Here is a 21,904-nt window from a genome sequence, read left to right as displayed (position 1 = left end):
ATCCTGGCTAACATAGTGAAACCCCATCTCTACTAAAAACACAAAAAATTAGCCGGGCATGGTGGCGGGCGCCTGTAGTCTCAGCTACTCGGGAGGCTGAGGCAGGAGAAGGGTATGAACCTGGGAGGCGGAGCTTGCAGTAAGCCAAGATTGCGCCACTGTACTCCGGCCTGTACGACAGAGCGAGACTCCGTCTCACAAAAAAAAAAAAAAAAAAAAAAAAAATACAATAAAGGCTAGTACATTAAATAATCTGAAATGCAAGCACACTTAAATGTCTCTGGTGTTTTATGATGTTTTAAATGATGCAAATGTGTAAGGTATGAAACAATTATTTCATAACAATTACATAAAACTCAACCAAATAGGTTCAACTACAACACAATATTGTTAACCTTATAAAATCTTTCTGCTTATTTTTCTGCCTGGAAATTCTAATTCCTGGTTGGTGTGACCTATAAATAATGTTTTACACACGTAAAAAGGCCAACTAAGCATAGTAAGTATGTTCACATTCCACCCACACTACAACTACCACAATGAGAGAGACTGTACAGTTCTTCATTCATCAAGGCAGAAGCTTCAAGAGACAGCAAAGTTCTGCAGAACTTCAAAAGCAAAGGGCTAAAGTGTATTTGCCAAAACCATATTAATTTAAGATATGAATCACATAGAAAAAGAGCCAGATAATATCATTAAATAAAATTTAAAATCTATTAAAGTCAACTTGGTTTGAAAAACATCCCACTGTAGACTCAGTTTCCATGGAATAATATTTTCTCATTAAAAATTTAGAATAATTCTGTAATATCATTTTGATAGTAACAAGACTGCAAAATGAAATACAAGGAATTATTCCATATCCTTGATAAGCCTAGGTAATTGGAATACTTGTGAAACTAAACTGCAATAAGCTGTTACTGCCAGTACTGATAAGGCAATATATTACTTGGTAAAATGATTAACATCTTATGCTATAGCAGTTATCACTATAATTATGTATTTTCATGTCTTTAGATTGTGGGCCTTCTGAAGGCAGAAACTATTCTTCTTTGTATCCCAGTACCTAGAATAAGCTGACAATAAATGTTTGCTGAGTCAATCAATGATACCTATTTTCTTAAAGCAACAAAAGAATAATGCAGTCATTTAAATGATTTAGAAGTGAAACTGTCTATCTGGCTGGGCAGGGTCAGGTGTCTGAGAGCACAGGGAAATATTCAGAGAGAAAGCAGCCAGAGTGAGCAGCTCTGACTGGTTCTCTCGGCTAAGGTCTGTTTTATCTGCAAGAGAGTACAGTCTGTGCCAAGTTCACCTCACAGTTGTTAAGCCCTAAGTATACACAGTTTAAGGTCATAAAGTATGTAGACTGCTTAGACTTCAGAGCAGTTTTGGGGCAATGGGTAAAACAAGGAGGCCTGGGTTCAAGTTCTTGCTGTGTTCCTCATCATAAGCAATAGCTTCTCTCCTCTGTAAAATGAGATAATTATAATTCTTCTATCTATCTCACAGGGCTACTTCAGAAACTAAGTAGAATGTAGGGGAAACTATTTTGTAAACCATAAATCACAATCTAGGTTCTTCAGTCAGGCATTTCTGTTTCCAAAAACACAGTTCTTAACAGAAAAAGGTGGAACTAAAAAAAAAAAGGATTAGATCTCTGTCCTGAGGATACAATATATGATTTCTAATAAAAAACTAGGAAGTTAAAGGAAACATTAAAGTGAGAAAAAAATCTGGAAACTTTGTCTAGTATCATCATAAACACACAGAACAACTGTCTATCTACTATCTGCTAGACTAAAGAAAATATTGTATGTCCTCTTTAATAAGAAAAATGGTTGAACTTTTCCCAACATATCTACCGAATGCTAACTTGTAACATACATTAAGTCATTAAACCTCTCTTGGCTTCAGTATATAAATCTTGGACTGGATTTGAGATTAAGATAATTTTAATTTCAAAAGTCCTATTACCAAACTGCTATATGCATTTGTACTAAACTTTTGAAGCAAATATATTACCACTGTTTCTAACTCTGCAGTTATGATCTAAGATACTTACATGGGATATAGGCTACTTTTCAAAATGATGAAAACACTATGTTGTTCTCTCTTCTTTCTCACGCACACAAACACACAGAACCATTTTACTGTTAATTTATAAAAATCTGACTGAGAAAAGGAAAAAACCCAGATACGAATATAACCCACATCCAATCATTCCTACCACAGGGATCTTGCTCTTAAAACATCTTAAAGTAATTTTATTGTTTTCTTATCCTCCTTTTAATGCATGGCAAGCTGCTTTTTCCAATGTATCCCCGGTGTACCCATCTAAAGCAAAGACTTCTTGATGACCATGAACTCAGTTCAGAAACACATACATAAATTTACGAACTTACAAGGGGAAGAAAATTAAATAGTAAAGTTCATTTTGAGTCTGACCAGATCTGCAGTGACCTAGTGAGAGTGAAGTTCTTGTTTCTTAATACCATATTGCAATAAAAGAAAAAAAAATTATGCAAATTGTCTCCTGTGAAGTAATTTCAGAGATCAGGAGACAACAAACATGTAATTTCCTATTCTAGGAACATACATACGAACCTTTGTTTAAAAAAAAACAGGGTGGTTCAGCATGTGTAAAGTTTCAAAAATAAACAGTCCTACCTTCAGTAGTCATTTTCACCTCTTCCTCTTTCCCTTTCTCTAAAGCTCAAAAGCTTTGTAAATCCAAAGATCAGACATTTTTTTTTTACTGTTGTTGCAAGTCAGAAGTGAAAGGAATGGATTCAAAGGTTCTTTGGTCAATAATTAATAATTTAAGAGAGGAACAGTATCTACAACCACTCACCTTCAACCCATAGTTTGAATTTAACTAGCTTTAACTATTGCTAAAAAATTGGTGGTTTTTGCTAGAGGAATATTCATGTGTTATACCTAGGAATATATTTATTTATATTTATAAATATATTACTATATTTATATAGTGAAACACCAAAGACAGATAATACCAGTATATTTTTCAGTCATAACAATGTAAAAGGTATTCCTAATCCATTGCTCTATCACTTCCCAACTAGCTCTTATGCAAAAGTGGAAAATACTTAGAGCACACAAAATTGTGAAATGAGGTCATTCCAGAATAAGCAAACAAATTAGCAAACTAATTTTTTAAAAGTCTTAAAAAAACACAGAAAAAGTTCTACAACCAAACAGTAATGCATCATGCCTACCTGTGTTCTTTACCTTTTTACACTCATAAATACTACGGATACTGATACATAAAACCCCTTTTTCCAAATCAACTAATATTTGATAATGTGCTCAGAACTAGTGGGTACTGGTCCACTTACCCCTTTTCGACTTCGTAAGACCTAGCTGGTAAGTGGCTGGAACATGAGGAGCTTCTCCCTCCGTACTTTGAACCTAAAGAAGAGTTTTAAGCAGTTAAAACCACATGAATCTAAGGCAAACAAGTATAGCTTCTTGAATAATCATCCATTAAACAAATCAACCTAACTCAAGTGCACTAAAACATTATGTATATTCAAACTTTAAGAAGTCTGACCTCAAAATTATTAGAATGCTCCACAACTAAATTTTCTGATCTATTTTCCAATTAACAATAGCACTCAAGTTTGTAGCAAAGAAAAATAACTGATGGACATCAGTGCATCAGACGTGCACTAGCTTCCATCATTTTACCCTGTAATAGTTAGTTCTTAAATAGTAAAGAACATCCTAGTCAAGTGTGCAAACTAGCCCAACATATGGGTTTTCAACCTTGAATAAATTTTAATAACTACTTCATTCAAAAAAAAAATGTTGCTATTACATGAAAAACAGATCCATAAGGAAAAATTCTCTAAAAGTTCAACTTCAAAGTAGGGTAAATCCCAGGAGAAATACTAATACACTCACTACAGCACATCATGACCAACACACAGTTGAGGTAATTATAAGTCTTGTATCTTTGAGAACGGAACACAGTGCTACCACTGCAGAATTTCTAAATTTCTCCAAACTTTCAGGTATCAAAAATTGCTCATGTGTAAGACTGCTTTGTCCTGAAATTCTTTCAAGATATAACTTGGGATCTGTACGTGGAAAAGCAGGTTTCATTACAGAACTAAAATAATGAAAGATATTAACAATAAATCTTCCTTGAAAACACTGTTCAAAAGAACGTATCAAACCCAGTTGTCATTTTGTGCTTTATTTTTCTATCTGCACTAGTACATACTTTAGAAATTTTCAGATTCCTAAATCACCACCTCCAACCCACAAACACTGTCTATTCTGACATAATTAACTCTATGTCAACACTAAATACATGGGGAATGGGGAAGATGCACAATCATTTCTGTCACTTTACTCTGTAATGATTTGTTCTTAAACCATAAAGAACATCCTAGTAAAGCGTGGTAACTAGCTGAACATGGGGGTTTTCAACCTTGAAAACAAAAATTAGAGCACTAACAGTTAACACATTTTAGGGAAAACTCTGGTAGTTTTTAGTCATGAAGCTATTCAAGAATAAGAAATATTCCAAAGGAATAAGAGTGAAATAACCAACATTTTTTTAAAGCCCAAAGGTTAAAGATAGTATTACCCAATTTAAAATTTGCTCTAATTTGTGCTATCTTTGCTCTATATAGCTTCATGAACGCAAGTTTATAAACCTTTTGAAAACTGAAAGCACACTGCTCATGCAAAACCATCACCTGTAAATCAGATACATAAAATAGATTCTACTATTCTTTATTATTATGTTAAAATTAGAATAATTCTTCAAAGCAGCAGACACATGTTCAACAGGAAAACCATTGTCTTATATGCAAGGGAACAATTGCATTTTCTTTTTATATTCAACAAAAGGTCTATTATTAGCTTCTATTCAGGCTCGATCTACTTCAAGTAACTTTCTGTAAAGTAAATATCAACCAGATCAAAAAATTATAATAGAATTCCAATGCCTCTTCATTTATGTTGTAGGAATACTGGCTTAGGCACGGCATTAATATACCAAATCTCTCACTGTTATTTTTTGAAAAATTTAACCTATTTATTTATTTTGAGACCAGGTTATGAGACTGGATAATCTGTGTATTTTTGGTAGAGCTGGGGTTTCACCATGTTGCCCAGGCTGGGGTCTCAACTCCTGGGCTCAAGCGATCCACCTGCACAGACTGCCAAGTGCTGGGATTACAGGTGTGAGCCATGGCACCCGGCTGCTCACCTATAAACACAGAATTATCATGCATTCTATTTCCTTAGACTTATGAAATTAATCACAAAATAACATGACTTTAATAAACACATATCATCAGTGTACTATTCTTCAAGATGCTACTCTATGGCAAAAACAAATCTACTCTCTCCTTTTACTACAAACTCCATAATTAATTGCAAGAAAGGAGCACTTAAAAAAGCTGAGAGGGTCATATTTTACTAATAAAACTACTAAAGTTGGGATTCTTCTGTTTACTCAGCAAAATCAGAGTACTCACTTGCTGAAGAGAGAAATAGACATGTTAGTGATAACCGGTAAATTTCTTATTTTATTATCGGTCACAATTGTGCAAAAGAAGGCAGTCAAATTTGAGATGGGGTATACCACAGAGAATTATGAAGCAAATATAGAACATAGACTTTAGATTTACGTGACAAGATTTTCCCTATTCAATGGTTTCAAATGATCCGTAGAATTCTGGTCATTTGCTATAAGCAGCCTTTCATAATTAACAAGAATAGCCAAATAAAACTGAATTAGAATGATGGATAATGGGTGTTCATGATACTATTTTCTCTAATCTTCAGGTAAGTTTGAAACTTTTCATAATAAAAGTTTCATAATTAAAAAAAAAAAAACACTAAACCAAAGTGATAAAATTGCTTGGTCTCAATGTTTTGCGATTTAAAGATGTATGAAAAACAGCTTCAGAATAACCCACACATTTGGGTTACTTCATTTAAAAAAGTTTTCATGAAATAACGACTGTATCTTTCTTAATCAATGTTCTGCTAAAATGACAGGCACTCACTTTGGTTTCTTTCTCTTTTTTAAAAAATGTACTTTTTGTTTCAGTGAACCACTTTGGCTTCTTTATAGCTGTCATGTTTACCTTGACTAAGAGGGATCTTCTAAGCACAATACTACTGTATTGTATTCCACAGAATAGCAATACGTGGATGTTCTAAATCAAATAACCCTTCCTCTAAAGTTTAAAAAGAGACTGTATAGCTGTTGTCATTGTATAAACATTGTATATCAAAATGGTTTTCAAAGAAAATCAAAACTAGAGCTTTAGAAATTACAATTCTAATTTTTAATGACAGCTCAAAAAATGTCAGAGGAAATCGTTCTTTTTCCAAAGTAGTAGCATGGTGCTGTGTAGCAGATGATGAGTTCTTGTACAACGCCTGACCATACCAACATATCCGACCTTTAGCAAGTTGTATATATAGTCAAAAATAACTCAAATTCAAGTCTTATTCATGCCACTTACTGGCTAATGGCCTCTGACAATTATCTGCAATAATTATCCATTTTTTTTCTTTTTCTTTTATTTTTTTGAAACAGGGTCTCGTTCTATTGCCCAGGCTGGAGTGCAGTGGTGGAATCATGGCTCGCTGCAGCCTCGACTGCCTGGGCTCAAGTGATTCTCCCACCTCAGCCTTGGGAGAAGTGGGACCACAGACATGCACCACCCTGTGCAGCCAATTTTAAAACTATTTGTAGAAACAAGTCACGCTATGTTGCCCAGGCTGGTCTCTAACTTATGGGCTCAAGTGATCCTCCTGCCTCAGCCTCCACACCTGCTGGGATTACAGGTGTGAATCACCATGCCCAGCCTCAAAATTAACTTAAAGTGCAAAATTAAAATTAAAATTAAAATTTCTACCTCACAGGTCCTTGGGGTGATCAAATGTAACTGTAAGTCAAAGTACTTTGAAACAGTAAAGTAGTAAGAATGTACAACATGAGATCCTCCTCTACCATCCTCCACTGACACCTGCTGTGTTCCTTCCCCCTGTGAAGCACTGATATCAAAGGGAATATTATAGCCCTCAGAAAGATGGTGAAGAATCACTGCTATAAAACAATATCAAATGAGGGAGGGGATGCTTCCTCATTTGTAAAGGGAAGAAACTAGAAAATGAATTAAAATGTCTCTTTCCGTACTAGTTTATGATTCTATAAATTACTTGCAAATATTTATCTTAAACAAATACTCTCGAGTTTTACACATACACACAAAAATATCATTTATTTTTACTGTCAGGTAAATCATTTTTTAATAAAAATTAACTTAGGTCCTCTAGGTAAATACCAAATAATAAAACAGTGGTTAATTGGGCTTTAGAGTAGCAGACATCTGTGCGTGTCATGTGTTAGAATTCATATTCTAGGGCGGATTTATCTTCAAAACATATACAGTTAAATTTAAAAGGCCAAAGGAACAATTTAATTATCTGTCAAATATCTGATTGAAGTGGGATTATTTTAACTCAGTCCAATAAACAAAGAAAAATCCTAGAACAGCTAAAAATGAGTAGTGAGGTACATTAGTTAAATCAATAATTAGTATGAAGACAGGATTAGAAACAGTTACTAACACATCAGTAGCTTAAAAAAGATTATGTGTATATCCAATAATGGCTATATTTAAATAAAAATTCATTTATAGGCCAAGAAGACCACACAATCAACTGCTTACAGAAACGCTGAGTTAAAAGTTCTCCTTCTTAAGTTTTTCCCTTACACTTAAAAGATGAACATCTGCTTGAGAAGGATCATTTTGGTTTAACATGTGAATCATTCACACTACTAATCTATGGCTTCAGAGAGTTACGACGACATATTCAAAATAAGCCATTCAAAAAGAACACAAGAATTAATGAAGCAAGTCATTTGGAAGAATTAAAAATTCAATAATAGGGTTTAATAACTTTTTATAAATAGTTACAGGCTGGGTGCGGTGGCTCACACCTGTAATCCCAGCACTTTGGGAGGCCAAGGTGCTCAGATCACGAGGTCAGGAGTTCGAGACCAGCCTGGCCAACATAGTGAAACTCCGTCTCTACTAAAAACACAAAAAATTAGCTGGGTATGGTGGTATGTGCCTGTAATCCCAGTTACTCAGGAGGCTGAGGCAGGAGAATCGCGTGAACCCAGGAGGCAGAGGTTGCAGTGAGCCAAGATCGCGCCACTGCACTCCAGCCTGGGCGACAGAGCGAGACTCCATCTAAAAAAAAAAAAAGAAATATCATTCTAAACATTCACAACTACTTTAAATAGTCTACAAGACCCCTTATAAGGCAAGGTGACTTTTGTAGTCAGAAAGTAGTCTCTGGCCTTTACTTTTTCTAACATAAGAAATAGACACTTTCATTGTACCAGGCCAGGATCAGTCTCATCATCTATTTAGCTCTCTTTACATTTAAGTATTTTGTCTCTTTGCTTCTGGTGACTGTGGGATCTTACCTCCTGTCTCAAGATGGATTAGACAGCTTCATGCAGTCAACATGTCAGCAACATTTTCTCCTTCCTAGCTTCCCAAAGCAGCTCATGCTCAGATATCTTTCTGAGAACTGATTTACTGAGAGAGAGAGAAAGCTCTAACCTATATTTACTCATTGTTTTCACAAGAATAAAATTTCCGTCAAGAATCAAACCTCATGGAAAGAGGTCCAAAAGAAAAATAGTAACAAACTACACTGAATGGGATCTGAAAGTCAGCTTCACTAAGATTGTTCTCTTCATCTGTCAATATGATTCAAATGCTTGGGAGAAGAGGAAATTAAAGTAACACATTATTTCCTTTCTTTATCCATTGTTCTACCAGCTCTCTTTAATGTCCCCTAAGGGATGAAAACATAATTCCAGGAGGTTTTTATCCACATTTTAAATATATCTGAAGATACATTATTTTCTTTAAAATTCCCCATATTTACAATGTAGCTGTGGTCGACCATAAATACTTTTTTTGAAAAAAAAAAAATAATCTTCCATATTCTTCCACCAATGCATGTAATCTTGTACTTCAAAAAAATGTTCAAGTCAATGCCACAATACTTTCTTCATTAACCTTTTTTGCCAGTAGAGGGGGCAAAAAACCCCAGACTATCATTAAAGGTTAACTTGTCACAAAAGTACATCTAGCACTTTCTAAGTGTTTTAAAAACCTTTTGTGTATGGTATCATAAAAAATTTTAAAAACAAACTATAGCTTAGAATTCAGGAATTTTATAAATTAAAAATAAACTTCCTTGACTTCTTTGAAGAGTGACTTACTTGAAAATATGAGTGTTGTTCATTCGGAATCACCAGCATCAGATTTGCAATTACCTAACATAATTTGTTTAGATCTTTATGCTCTGCTATTGTATTAAACAAGGAAATTAACTGTCATATCTAATTGTCATAGAAGAAGGGCTCTAATGGTAGGCAAAAATTTACACTTTAATTATGAGTGCTAGAACAAGTTTAAGTTTAGACCAAAACAAAGTCAAAAAGGAATCAGAGTGAAATAGAACAAACAGATTTTAATGTGTCATCATAGTCATTTTCCACACTCATTATGATAATAAATTATACTAGGAGGTAAAGAGATAGAAGAAATATAAATATATACAAAGAAATAAAGGAAAAACAGCTCAAAAGAAAATGTAAAATATTCCAAGGTGCTGCTCCTACTCCCTTTTTATTTCACTATTCAGTTGTAATTAAAGTATTAACAGACCACAAAAAAGGCAAAAATCTGTATCAGCAACTGAAATTTTACAATAAATGAAAAATCTTCACTAAAGTGAGGGAAGGAGGGAAGAAGGGAGGGGGAGAGAGAGAAAGAGAGACTCACCTAAGAGGACATTTATGAGCTGAATCAACTATCTCATTTTCTAATTCCCTAAAATAATGATGTGTGATGTTAAAACCACTGTGAACTATTACTAAAACGAATCTAATGTAATAAATTACAAAAGACAAATTGTGCATTATATAATTTATAGCCACAACTCTTCATCAGCACACACATGCCTCAGTTTCCTCATGTATAAAATGAGACCACTACTATGTGCCTCATAGACTGCAATGAACGGAGCCAAGAACAATGCCCAGCACAGGGTAGATGCTTGGTAAACATCAGTTTTCCTGCCTCAAGCTATATAATTCCAACACAAAAGTATTCAGCTCCTACTATTCAGAAGCAGTTTTAGCTAAATCTCATTCAAAATAAGTATCTTTAACTTTTCCAACTAAAAATTTATGTTAACTAGCAGGTATATTACTGGACACAAATAAAAAGTAACCAAACATTGGTCTTCTAGGCTTGCAGAACCCCTATTCAGTGGCCTTTCAAACCTTCTTCTTCGAGGGTCCCTATCCTTCCCATGCAGGTACATAACATCTTCATGTTCTTTCTAGTCATATACCAAGACCTATCCCCAAAGCCTTCTTCACATATCCTTACTGCTGAGATGTGTCAAGAAAAGCTTGGCCAAAGGCATAGCCATTCAGTGGCAGACAGAACTCAAACCCCTGTTTGATTTCAAAGCCTGTGTTTCCAACTATTACGCAATATTGCTTTGAATTTAAATATACTCTCTCAGGGCTTTCTTGAGCATCAAAATCTTACCCTTGAGAGAGAAAAGAGGCTTAAGGTTCGAATATCAACAAGTGGATGAACATCTGGAGGAGCTACTGAACTGTCCCATTACCTCGAAATCACATAATCCTGAGACCAATTCTTGGTTTGTGAAACATAAACCTGGAAAGTCAAAATTAGGATAAATTTTTCTAGTATAAATCTATTAGCTACCTCTTATTTTATAAACATTTTTGGTACTTTTTTTCCGAGTTTGCAACTTGAAACCAGTCTCAGTAATTTTTTTACTTACCTCTTCCATTTCGAAGGAGTCTTTCTGCTGTGTCATTATATTTCTTATGGATGGTATTGTCAGTGGTGCACATGGCTCTTTTTCAGGTGTGGATATATGGACACTTTTCAGCTCACTGCTATTTTCTAGCTCACTGTGGCTGGATATGTTGAAATCACTATCTAATTTGGATTCTATAATACCAGATTCCTCACCCAGTTGACGCTCATGACTTTGAGTTTCTTTACTTTGTTCATTTTCAGTTTCTTGGTTAAAATTACTATTTGCTTCATCAGAAATTCTATCACTATCAGTTTTCTCTGTAACAGTTACTGAACTACCAGACACTTCTTCTTTAACTGTAGCCAACATAGAAGATGACTCTTTCTTCTTTATAATTTTTTGAGACTTTTGATCGTTTTTATTGCCACTTTCTTCCATCACTGAAACATTTAGAATCTTTCCTTTTTCAACTGATGGAGAAGGACTACTACATTCTCCTTTCTCTGTTTTATCGACGCATAAATTCAGTTTTGAGAGTGTTTTCATTAAACGATTTGCAGTGTTACTTCGAGTTAAAGGTGGAGGTGAGTCTGTCTCCTTGTTAGAGGTCACTGAGGACATACTTCCAATTCTCTGCAGGGGAGTCCCGGAGACTTGGGAATATAAAGAAGAAAATGCATTCGCCACAGTAGTAAGCACTTCAATTTGACGAAAACGGCCTACCAAAAGAAAAAATATTAATTATATGTTTATATTTAATATATACACATACACATATATTAAATGTATATTATTGTTTAGAATTCCAAAAACTACCCTTAGATCACAAAGATTATAAAACTCTCTTTTTTCCTTATCTAACACTTAAACCTTCTCTACATTCACTGGGTGGGAAGAAGGAGCAAGATTTTTACTCTAAGCACTAGAATTTGTATTTTTAAAAAACCAGAAATAAACACAAAGCATAATGGCAACACTGAATAAAACAGAAAGAACTAGCTATTGGATCTACAGCTGTGATTCTATTCTTAAGTCTTGAACTCTATTAAGACTCTTTCAAAATTCTTCTAAGCAAATGCATGTAAATATATATTTTATACCTAATTTGCAGGGGGGGGGATTTATTAATCTCTTAAAACTGATCCATGAACAATGCAGGGAATCCTATTTTTGGAATCTTTGGCTAACAGAAAGAAAATAATCAAAGATATGAGTGAAACTGATCAAATCAGCCAGACTAGTTCCTGAAATTAACTGACTTCATTTAAGATTAACAAGACTCCTTCCCTACTTCTTTTCTTCTTGAACAAAAGCGATCTGTAGATAAGAATAAGGTTCTGCAAGTAAGTTATGGTAACACTTGAGTCAAGAATTGGGGAGGAGGGAAAAAATAGGCAAATTAACCACTATAAAGAGTAATAAAATAGCTTAATTTTAACATGTAAAAATGGCTTTTGTGTTGATCAATCTCTTTACTTTCCAGTGCTATTCCTGAAAATTATTAAGGCTTTAAAATAAGACCATCTTGCTGTAGATGCTATAATTTAAGAAAATAGTATGCCTAACACTTAAAAACCTTACTTGTTAAAGCATAATTTGGGTTTTCTACTTCCATCCGTTGCATCTGAGCACTCAAAAATACTTTAATATCTATCCCTTTGGCAAAGGATGATGAATTAAAAAATCTGGAAGGAATTTTAGAAGCAATATCTGGTTCATCACGTCCAAATCCAAGATTATAAAGAATTTCTTCAGGATCTTCCTCATAAAGTTCCAACAATTCTGAAACACTACAAAAAAAGGGGGTAAAAAAGGAAACATGAAAATATAAAATAAACTGATAGTCCATATCACATTATAAATGAATACATATTATTGATTTCCTGTAATAAAATCTTTTTTCTCAGCTTCTGCTCTGTAAACCATTATTTTACCATGTTTACACATGTGTACTAAGGAATAAATGCCCTTATAAAGGGTTCATTGTCTCAAGTTGCTAGAGTTGCAGAAAAGAGCTAACCCCAAAGAACACATTCAGAGATTCCCTATGTGATTCCTCACCTTATTTTTTTTGTCATTTTAAGAGATTCCCTGTAAAGCAGCTAAAACAAGTAGAGGACAGATGACCAAGAATAAGGAATAAACAGATTAAAGAGGAAATGAAAAGGAACTGAGGGAACTGAGGGACATTTTGTGAAACTTGAGCTTTTCTGCTATCCTTGTCCTAGGAGTGGCAACTGTCCTCGGAGAGACAATAAAGATAACAAGCTGATTTCAGAGAATTGAGGGAGGAGCTTACTTTCAACTTCTCTCCAACCACTTCCACTTAGGAAGTAGGAGGAGTAAGGTTCACAGAGTGTGGATTACACAAAGGTAACTACTCTAATTCTATTGGGAATTAAATATTTAGTATCCCTTCTCTCTCATACCAGTGATAATCTAAGCTTTCTAAGAGTCACTGAAGAAAACAGGAAAGTTAGAGATGGAACTTCAACAGAGAGACATTTCAATTTGTTTCAGAGAAAATGCTCAGATTCTAATATTATAATTTGGATAATAGTTTAAACTGGATTCCATAGGCACATATACTGATGTATTTTAATATACTCTGTGGAGGGGGGGTTGTTGCTGTTTTTTGTGTTTTTTGAGAGCATCTCACTCTGTCACCCAAGTTGAAATGGAGTGGCACAATTATAGCTCATGCAGCCTCAACCTCCTGGGTCCCATTTCAGCCTTCCAAGTGGCTGTGACTACAGGTGGCCCCCACCATACCCAGCTAATTTTTGCATTTTTTGTAAAAACAGCGTTTTGCCGTTTCACCATATTGCTCAGGCTGGTCTTGAATTCCCGAGCTCAAGTAATCCACCCACCTTGACATTCCAAAGCACTGGGATTACAGGTGTGAGCCACTGTGCCTGACTATACTATATATTTGAAAGATCTTTGGTTTAATATGTTGAAAAAAAATTATGCTTACATATCAAGCTGTAACTTAGAAAAATTTATTCTGATTTTTGTGTCAGAATTAACTCAAGTCCTTAACAGAATGAATTTTGGTTCTCCACAATTACAAGTTACTCCATTATGGAGTTCCTCTTTCAGGTTGTTGAGGGGGCTCCAAATACTCATTTATGGATTCCGGCAGCATTATAAACCTACTTGTTGCTTTTTATTTAATCTCAAAATAAAGCAAAACAAAACAAAAGCTCCTATCAGTTGTGCTGGTTCAGGAAACACTCTTTTTGTGTTCTTTCTGATTTCATACTATCAAGGTAAAATTCAAGATTGAAAAAATGATAAGAGTAGGTCATCTACAACACAGTGTAATTCCAACACAATTTCAGAATATGTTACCTTGAGACTGTCCCACTACTTTTCCCAGATCCAGTGGAATTCATACTTCTCCCTTTCTGATGAAACTGTAATCGTCTCTCTTTGGCCAAGATATTATTGCTATAAACAAAATCAGATTCTATAAAACTTTATTTTCATTAATGGTCTTCATTTTTTAAAAGAAATAGAGCAAAACAGCTACATACCAGTTTTCAATTTGAGCATCACTTTCATGGAGGTGGTTGGCTATAGGTAAAAACAATAAATGTAGAGCACAATTGTTAGTAGGACTATAACTACTATGATACAATTATCAAGAAATCAAATTACCTACAATATTAGAATTAAATGCCTAATATATTAAACACTTATCTTGGTCCATTAAATCTGCATCATTAAAAGTAATATACAGATAGATAAGAACAGGGCCAGGAGCTTTTAAAGGGTGTTTTTGTGTTCTGGCAACATAAAACTAACTACTGTCATTTGAGTGCTTAAAATAAAAAAAAGTATAGGGAACCAATTAAATTTCTTTAGCAAGTTAGAAATAAGTAATGAGGAAGATATGTACCATATATGTGGTACTAATTATTAAATTTAAAAGCTATTAATGAATAATATCTTAAGAGGAAAATATGATTTAACATGAAGTGTGGCAATAGTATACGTCAATTTCTAATGTAGATTTTTTTAAGGTTATAACTGACTTTTCACACATATAACTTGAAAACTTCTACTTATTTCAACATAAATTTTCTTTTAAAAATTGCCTTTCAACTTTATAATACAACTTTAGCTTAAAGTTCTAAACAGATACGTGTTGTCAATGTTTAGAGTTAACTTTAGTTCATTTAACTTTTATAGACAAATATAAAGAATAAAATTAATTATAAACATATCTATTTCAGCACACATGAATTGCTTTTCATTTCTGATCTGCAAAGTCATGACAATTTTGCGTTTCTTTGTACATCCACCAGAAAGGTGCCTAACTCACAGCACTCAGTAATTATTTACTTAATGACTGGAAATAGCCTTGAAGTAATTTTCAGTAAAACAACGTAATAGCTTTACTCTTTCATGAGATTCCTTTTTAGGTTTTGGTTTCCAATAAAATCATTCAATATTATCAAACTACCAAGGCAAATATCAAAAGTGCAAAGTGCATTTTAATAAGGGATTCACAACATGTTCAATTGTACTGACTGGGAAGCAGTAAGTTTAAGCTTTTTATAGAGCCTGAAAACATATGAACAGATATAATAAGAATGAATATATTCACATATTCCAGAGTTTTAAATGTTAGAAGGTTCTAAATAGTAATTTACCTTACAGATGCATTTAAAACAGCAAAAAATCAAGGATATTAAATTAAGTATATAAATTCACTATTCATCAATTGTAAGCTTTAAAGATTTTTTTAATTCTTGTTTTTTTAAAAAAGTATATATTAATAACTGAGCTATACAGCTATGAATAATCTGTTCAATATGATCAATGAGCTATAAAATAGCTTTTAAAATACCAGTAAAATAATTTAAAATTCTTAATTTTTTGTGTGAGAAACCTTTATTATAAATCTACTGGAAAACATTACATAACCTGTAAAAATTTTTAAATAGCACAACACATTTTTTAAAATCTAATGCTTTCTGGAATAAACACCAGCATGATTTCTAATAAAATTCTATTAGCTCTGCTATTTTGTCTTTCCCCTTTAATCTTCTAAAAATCAGGAAAACGGGGAAAAGACAGGAGACACTTAAATACAAAGAGAAAGACAAGCTGCAGCTGTAAGTATGACATAAGTCTATTTTGCGCTAAAAATAAGCTTCAATTTCATTTTCCCATGTATAAATATTTAAGCGTCCTTCCTTTTTCAGGACATTTCTTCCCTCAGTTATATTACCACGGTTTGTTACAAACTGTTCCTTTAAGCATTTAGTACAAGAAAGACAGATGGACACTTCAAATGGTTCTTCAGAGTCATGCCTACATATATCCTACAGACTATGACTAGATTATTAACATAGAAAGGTAATGTGAAATGTACCTGAGACATTTTCAAGACCCTTAAATTTAGGTTGAGGATCATAAACCTGAGCTTTCTCATTTTTAAATTTGAAAACTAAACAAAAATACAGTTCTTCCAAACAAACATACCTTCAGCTCCCAATGACAAATCATCTTCAAAACTTCCTCCATTTCTCACAAGCACACCTGAAAAAAACATCTGAAAACTCATCCTGGTGTTTTGTTCCTCCCTACCCTCATATAAAATCACTATTTTAGTTAAAACAAATTCACCCAGCAAAATATCTTATACAGTAAAATGTTTCAGACTTGAACGTACTCAGACATTATTTTGATTATGTAACTTCAAGAAGCAGGTATACGCTTTTACTTTAACGTAAAGAAACCACTTTTCCAGCAACATAAAGTTATCAGAAGCCAACCTACAGGCTGTTTTAAACTTATATTTTTGAAGATGTTCAATTAGATTACATACCAATAGTTTCATGGAAAACCAGATTCTGGAGCAAATATTCTTCTTATCCATCTCATATTAAGTCAGGAGCTGGATTTTCCTGACACTGTAAATATATTTTTATATGCCTTGCAACTACCTGCACATGCTTGTTGTACTTTGAACTTTAGAATTCTGTCTTGAACAGGTGGTAAAATTTTAGGTGTGGCAATTTCAGTTAATGTAAGCAAAGAAATGCTGCACTAAAGTTGACTCAACTTTTGTTCACTCAAGTATTTTCCTTATATTTGCATATATTTATATTTAATTAGTCTTTATAATATCTAACTGGACAATAAAGATGTAAGTTTCACGCTGTGAAAAGGCTAGGCAATTTGCTTAAACTCCCTAGTGTTTTACAGTTTACAACAAAGTTTTTCCATTTTGCTTCTAGCTCAGAACAGCATTATAAACATGAATATCACTTTTATCAGTCACATATATACGTTTACCCAGAGGACAAAGAAGTAGAGCTGTCATAAAGAACAGATTTAGAAAGGCAACCTTCTCTTACCCTTGAGTGTACTACTGCTTTGTTCATCCAGTGAGGCTCCCAAAGGTGTACTGAAACCATATAAACATATTAGCCTTAGTCTTGTGAAAGGCTGTTTGGAAAGTTGTCATTACATGGCCTTACTTAAAGAGTTATAGCTCAATAAGCTTCTAATCACAGTTAAACTCTCCTCCAAAAACACACAAGGAATGCAAGTAGATTACATAAGTAATATTCAGTAACTAAGTAAATACCTATCATCAAGTCAGTTCAGCAGGAATGATTTAATCACATCTGATGTGCCAACAATTAGGGGCAAAAATGGCAATGACAAATCATATGAATTGGCATTTTTCTTTGCAAAAAAGAGAGAATGACTGACAATAAGCATTAAGAAAATGTCTGTTCCTCTCAACCCCTTCCATCAAAAAAGAAAATTAGAAGAAAACAAATCTTCAGTCATAGGTAACTTAACCTTAATAAAATTAAAAAGTGAAGAGTAGTTGGAAATGAGGCCCAACAGTTTCCTTAAACCTCATCTGTTAATCTATCATTAGCATTTCAAAGCATCACATAGTGCCTCCCCCTTGCCCCAACTTTTTCTTTATTTAAATGTAGAAGCTTGAGATTTGCTTTCTGTTTTTAGCTAAAAAATACATACATTTTTCATTTAACTTGGAAAATTACTAAAAAGTTGACTTGAGAATCACCATTAAGATTAGCCATTGCTAAAATTTTTTCATTCTTGTAGTTCAAATACAGATGAGAGAAATATTATTTTTCAAATACAGAAACAAACACTTTTAATTCTCTCAAATCAAGTTATAGTAAGAAACACATTGTTTTATATTGGAGAGTCTGTTTTGTGATACAAACCTTTCTTCAGTAACAATTTATACCTGTTAAAAATTCACATGAGACATGGGATCAATTATGAAAATACCAGTTTCAAGGAAATGCCAATTAAAGGTTAAAACTTTCTACAAGTATACTAACAATGGCAGCTCTTTAAAAAACTAGTACTTTTGAAATGTAAAAGAATCACAAGCAATTACTATAAATATACTCATAAAAGCTTTAATCCATTTTTTGCATATATTTTAATAAAATTCTAATGTATGTCTTTAAAAAGCCATCCTTTCCTGATGGCTACTTCCTTGGATGTAAACACTGCATTACTCTGTCCACAGATGTCTCTACTGGTCTACGCACTAACAGAAAATGGTAGATAAGCAGAATAACAGGAATCCTCCTTCGAAAACAAATATCTTCCTTTTATAGTTGCTCCCTTCCAAATTCTATCAAAATCTCTATCACTTCTTCAATGTTAATTCAAGCAGTTTTTACTTAGTCCCCCCACAAATGGTTATCAAAATAAAGACTCCCTTTAAGGAAAGAAAACACGGTATATTTATTCAGGATATGGACGGCACTAAAAAACAGACTATTTGAGAACTTATCAAGTGGGTAAAATGCTGTCTTAAGGTCATTTGTACATAATAAACAACATACAGAATGTCCAACTCTGGGAAGGAACTTGAGTTGTTATTTAAAACAAAAATACAGATGCAACATATCCTAAGTCGAACCTGTGATAATATAGCCAAGATTAAAAGACTACTTGTTCTAGCTTTCCTGGATACAAATGAATGCCATTCTTGCGTAGAATAGGTGCCAACTGTAGGAACAAAAAGGAAATCCATGAGGGAAGGAGCAGCAAACTACAGAATCTTCCCACATAAATCAGTATTGGCAACAAAACTTCTGAAATTGTCAGGGATTGACTGTGTCCTGGTGAATGTGCCTACTGCACTTGTCTCAAAAAAGATGCACTTATTACTATCTAATTGATATGATCTCTCATACAATCTTAAATCCTATAGGTCATTAAAACATAGTGTGATTCTTCTCTTGTTCTTAATTTTTTAAATTCTTTTTAATATGCACTTGAACTTAAACAATAAAACATTATAAACGTATTTGTAATGCTAAGCCTATTTTAAGAAACCTAAAGTAAGCCACTACTGTACTGAGGACTGTAGGTAAATAGTCAGATTGGAGGCTTTAAAAGACCTAAGTAAAAGTAACAAAACAACTGCTCAGATACATTTCTAAGAGGAAACGAAAGATACTAGTTTCATCAGATCTCACCCAAAAGGCCTGAACATGTATATTCAAAATTTCAAGCTTTTAAATTATAGACTGTTTTGGTATTTAACAATTAAATGAACCAGTAGCACAGTAATACAATTTCTTGATCCATACTTTGAGTGAAGTATCTAATATCTAAGGCTTATCTGAAAACCAGGAGATTGATTTACAGCTAGATTGTAAATCTGGGGTCCAAGGACTTCAAGCAGTGTAGTTGCCTCTGTGCAACTTTAAAGAGAAGTTATTCCATATATTTCATCATATTTCAGAAGGGTCTATGACACTTCCAATAAAGGATACGAGTTCTGTCATAAAGAGTGCTCAATAAGGTTCTAGTCGATTCATCAAAACAGGGCATTAATATCATGGTAGCCAATATTCTGTCTTTAGAGGAGGCAAACTGGCATATGAATCACTTGCCACAACAAAACAAAACAAACTACCCCATCTCTAATATTTGAACGAAATATTAAGAAAGCCTAAATTGAGAAGGCAAAAATATGCTCAAAAGCAAACACCAACAAAAGTTTAAATGCTACATTCTTGATTTTACAACTAGCAATTAAAGTGGAAAAAATAGGAAACAAGCACATTTCGCTGTAGTCAGATTTACTTGCAGTATGATTCATCTCCTCTGTATTTTATCAAACATTTTTGTAACACTTGCCAAAGCATATAATTAAACAGATTTATGCAGTCTGAATGCTTTTAAAAGTTCTATTCCCTGAGAATTCCAGTGTCATCTGACAATTCCATGTTCAAGAAGTAAACTATAAGTACAAAGTTAGCTAGTTTTAATAGCTCCCCAAACAGAAATAAAATTAAAGCCCATTTAGTGTAGTTAGGTAAATTAAACTCATCTTAAAACACATTGGAAAGGAAAATGATTCCGTGCCAGTTGTACAGATGCCAAAACTAAAGCAAAATAAAATATCCTATGAAATGTGAGAATTCTTTCAAATAAAAACAGAACAAACATAATACGGCACGATCATCTGTTTTGGATTTCTGATCTCTGATGCTAACACCACGCGCGAGCAGCTGAAGTCCTAACTGTAAAGTCAACACGGTCACCAAATAATCAGCGGTCACAGCACTTCCATTTCTAATCGCTTAGAGGAGGAAGCTATCCGCCGGCTCACTTTCCGGTTTGTAGCTTACAACGGTCGCGGGACCCACAGGGACGCGGCCCGAGTGGCTCTGCTCCAGCGTCCCGTCCGCATGGATCTCCTCCAGGACGCGGGCGGCCCAGGGAGCACTCACCGGCAGTCCTTGAGCCATATCGCGATCTTCTCGTTGGGCACGTTTCCTGGGGGGTAGAGCAAGGGGACAGCGCGTTACCACACAGAAGCACTCCGACAGCAGGGTCACCCAGGACCCTCCCAAGCAGGAAAATCCACCACGGCAAATGCAGCCTCAGCGACACGTCTCAGTGTCCCTTGGCAGGGAAATCGGATGGCACCCAGTAGTCTGTGTTGACGCTGGGGACGCCTCGTCCAGCGCGCGCGTTTGAAGGTCGGAAGTGTCCCCTCTCCCTTCGGCCTACGGTTCCCAAGACTCTACCAGAACTCGTGGCAGGCGCCCAGGGCGCACGAGACTCTCCCCAGCCCGCCAGCCTCCCCCCGCAGCCCAGCCGGGCGCACCGACCTCTTCCCCCCGCTGCCGGCAGCTGCGCGCCGGGGAGGTCCTCCTCCTCGTCCTCCTCCTCGTCCTGCGTCGTCGCTTCTGTGGACAGATCCTCCGTCTCTGAAGCTTGCCAGGAGCTGCGGCACTTGGCCCAGGCCTTCCTCCTGCGACTCGCCACTTGCCACTCCAGTTCCTCCTCCGCCTCCGCCGACGACGCCAAGGGTCGGTCCATGGCCGCACTGGGGGCTCCGTTACCCCAGCCGGACCCTGTGCGAGACACGGCGGCGGCGGGGACCCCCGCCCTTGCTGTCAGCGCCCGGCCGGGCAGGGGGCCCCGGGGAGCTGAAGCGGGCGCCGCAGGAGGAGGAGGAGGAGGAGGAGGGGACAGGGAGGGAGGGAGGGAGGGAGGGAAGGAAGGGGAGGGAAGGGGCGGAGGGCCGGCGCTTCACATGAAGCCGGCCGGGCGCGGCGCGGGAGCGCTAGTGGCCCGAGGGAGCGCGGCTGGGAGCCGAGCGCCCGCCCGGCCCCTGCTCCCCACCCCCAGCCTGACGCGCCCCGGGCAGGCCGGCCGCTGCGCGTCTGCGCGCCTTCCCTCGGCGGCGGCCCACGCCCCCTTCCGGCCGGGGGCGCGCGGGGCGTGGTGCGGAGCAGGCCAGCCCTCCTCTGCTGCCCGCGGAATGGGCGAGATTAGTTTGCTTGTTAATAATCTTTCCTTCTCTTCTCCTCCTCCTCCCTCTCCCAAAAATAGAAAGAAAGTGGGGAAGCCAAGTCTCACAAATTGCCCCCGCGAGAAAACGAGTGTCTGCTTAGGCACCCTGAAACGTACACTTCAAAGAGTCGCCTGAATGTAGACTATTTAGTGTCCAAGGAATTGGGGTAAGGACCGA

General features: G+C 35.8%; 1 protein-coding gene across 4 annotated transcripts in view; it reads right to left on the bottom strand.

Annotated features, from left to right (window-relative positions):
• ITPRID2 (ITPR interacting domain containing 2) overlaps positions 1 to 21,607 on the bottom strand; it is a 38,625-nt gene extending 17,018 nt beyond the window's left edge. For 3 of the 4 annotated variants that reach the window (XM_009182555.3, XM_009182559.3, XM_009182556.4), the window contains exons 1-9: positions 21,039 to 21,607; positions 20,655 to 20,700; positions 17,262 to 17,311; positions 16,384 to 16,440; positions 14,427 to 14,466; positions 14,242 to 14,340; positions 12,469 to 12,677; positions 10,906 to 11,606; positions 3,357 to 3,429 (exon numbers count right to left, since the gene is read on the bottom strand). In XM_009182555.3, the coding sequence (XP_009180819.2) occupies positions 3,357 to 3,429; positions 10,906 to 11,606; positions 12,469 to 12,677; positions 14,242 to 14,340; positions 14,427 to 14,466; positions 16,384 to 16,440; positions 17,262 to 17,311; positions 20,655 to 20,700; positions 21,039 to 21,249 (1,486 nt within the window). In that variant the 5' untranslated portion in view covers positions 21,250 to 21,607. The remainder of the gene's footprint in view (positions 1 to 3,356; positions 3,430 to 10,905; positions 11,607 to 12,468; positions 12,678 to 14,241; positions 14,341 to 14,426; positions 14,467 to 16,383; positions 16,441 to 17,261; positions 17,312 to 20,654; positions 20,701 to 21,038) is intronic. The other variant, XM_009182557.4, reaches the window with a different exon arrangement.
• Positions 21,608 to 21,904: the final 297 nt, after the last annotated feature.

Source organism: Papio anubis, chromosome 10, assembly GCF_008728515.1.
Source record: "Papio anubis isolate 15944 chromosome 10, Panubis1.0, whole genome shotgun sequence".
NCBI classification, from domain to species: Eukaryota; Metazoa; Chordata; class Mammalia; order Primates; family Cercopithecidae; genus Papio; species Papio anubis.
Note: the sequence above shows the minus strand (reverse complement) of the source record. Positions and strands in the feature narration are given on the sequence as shown.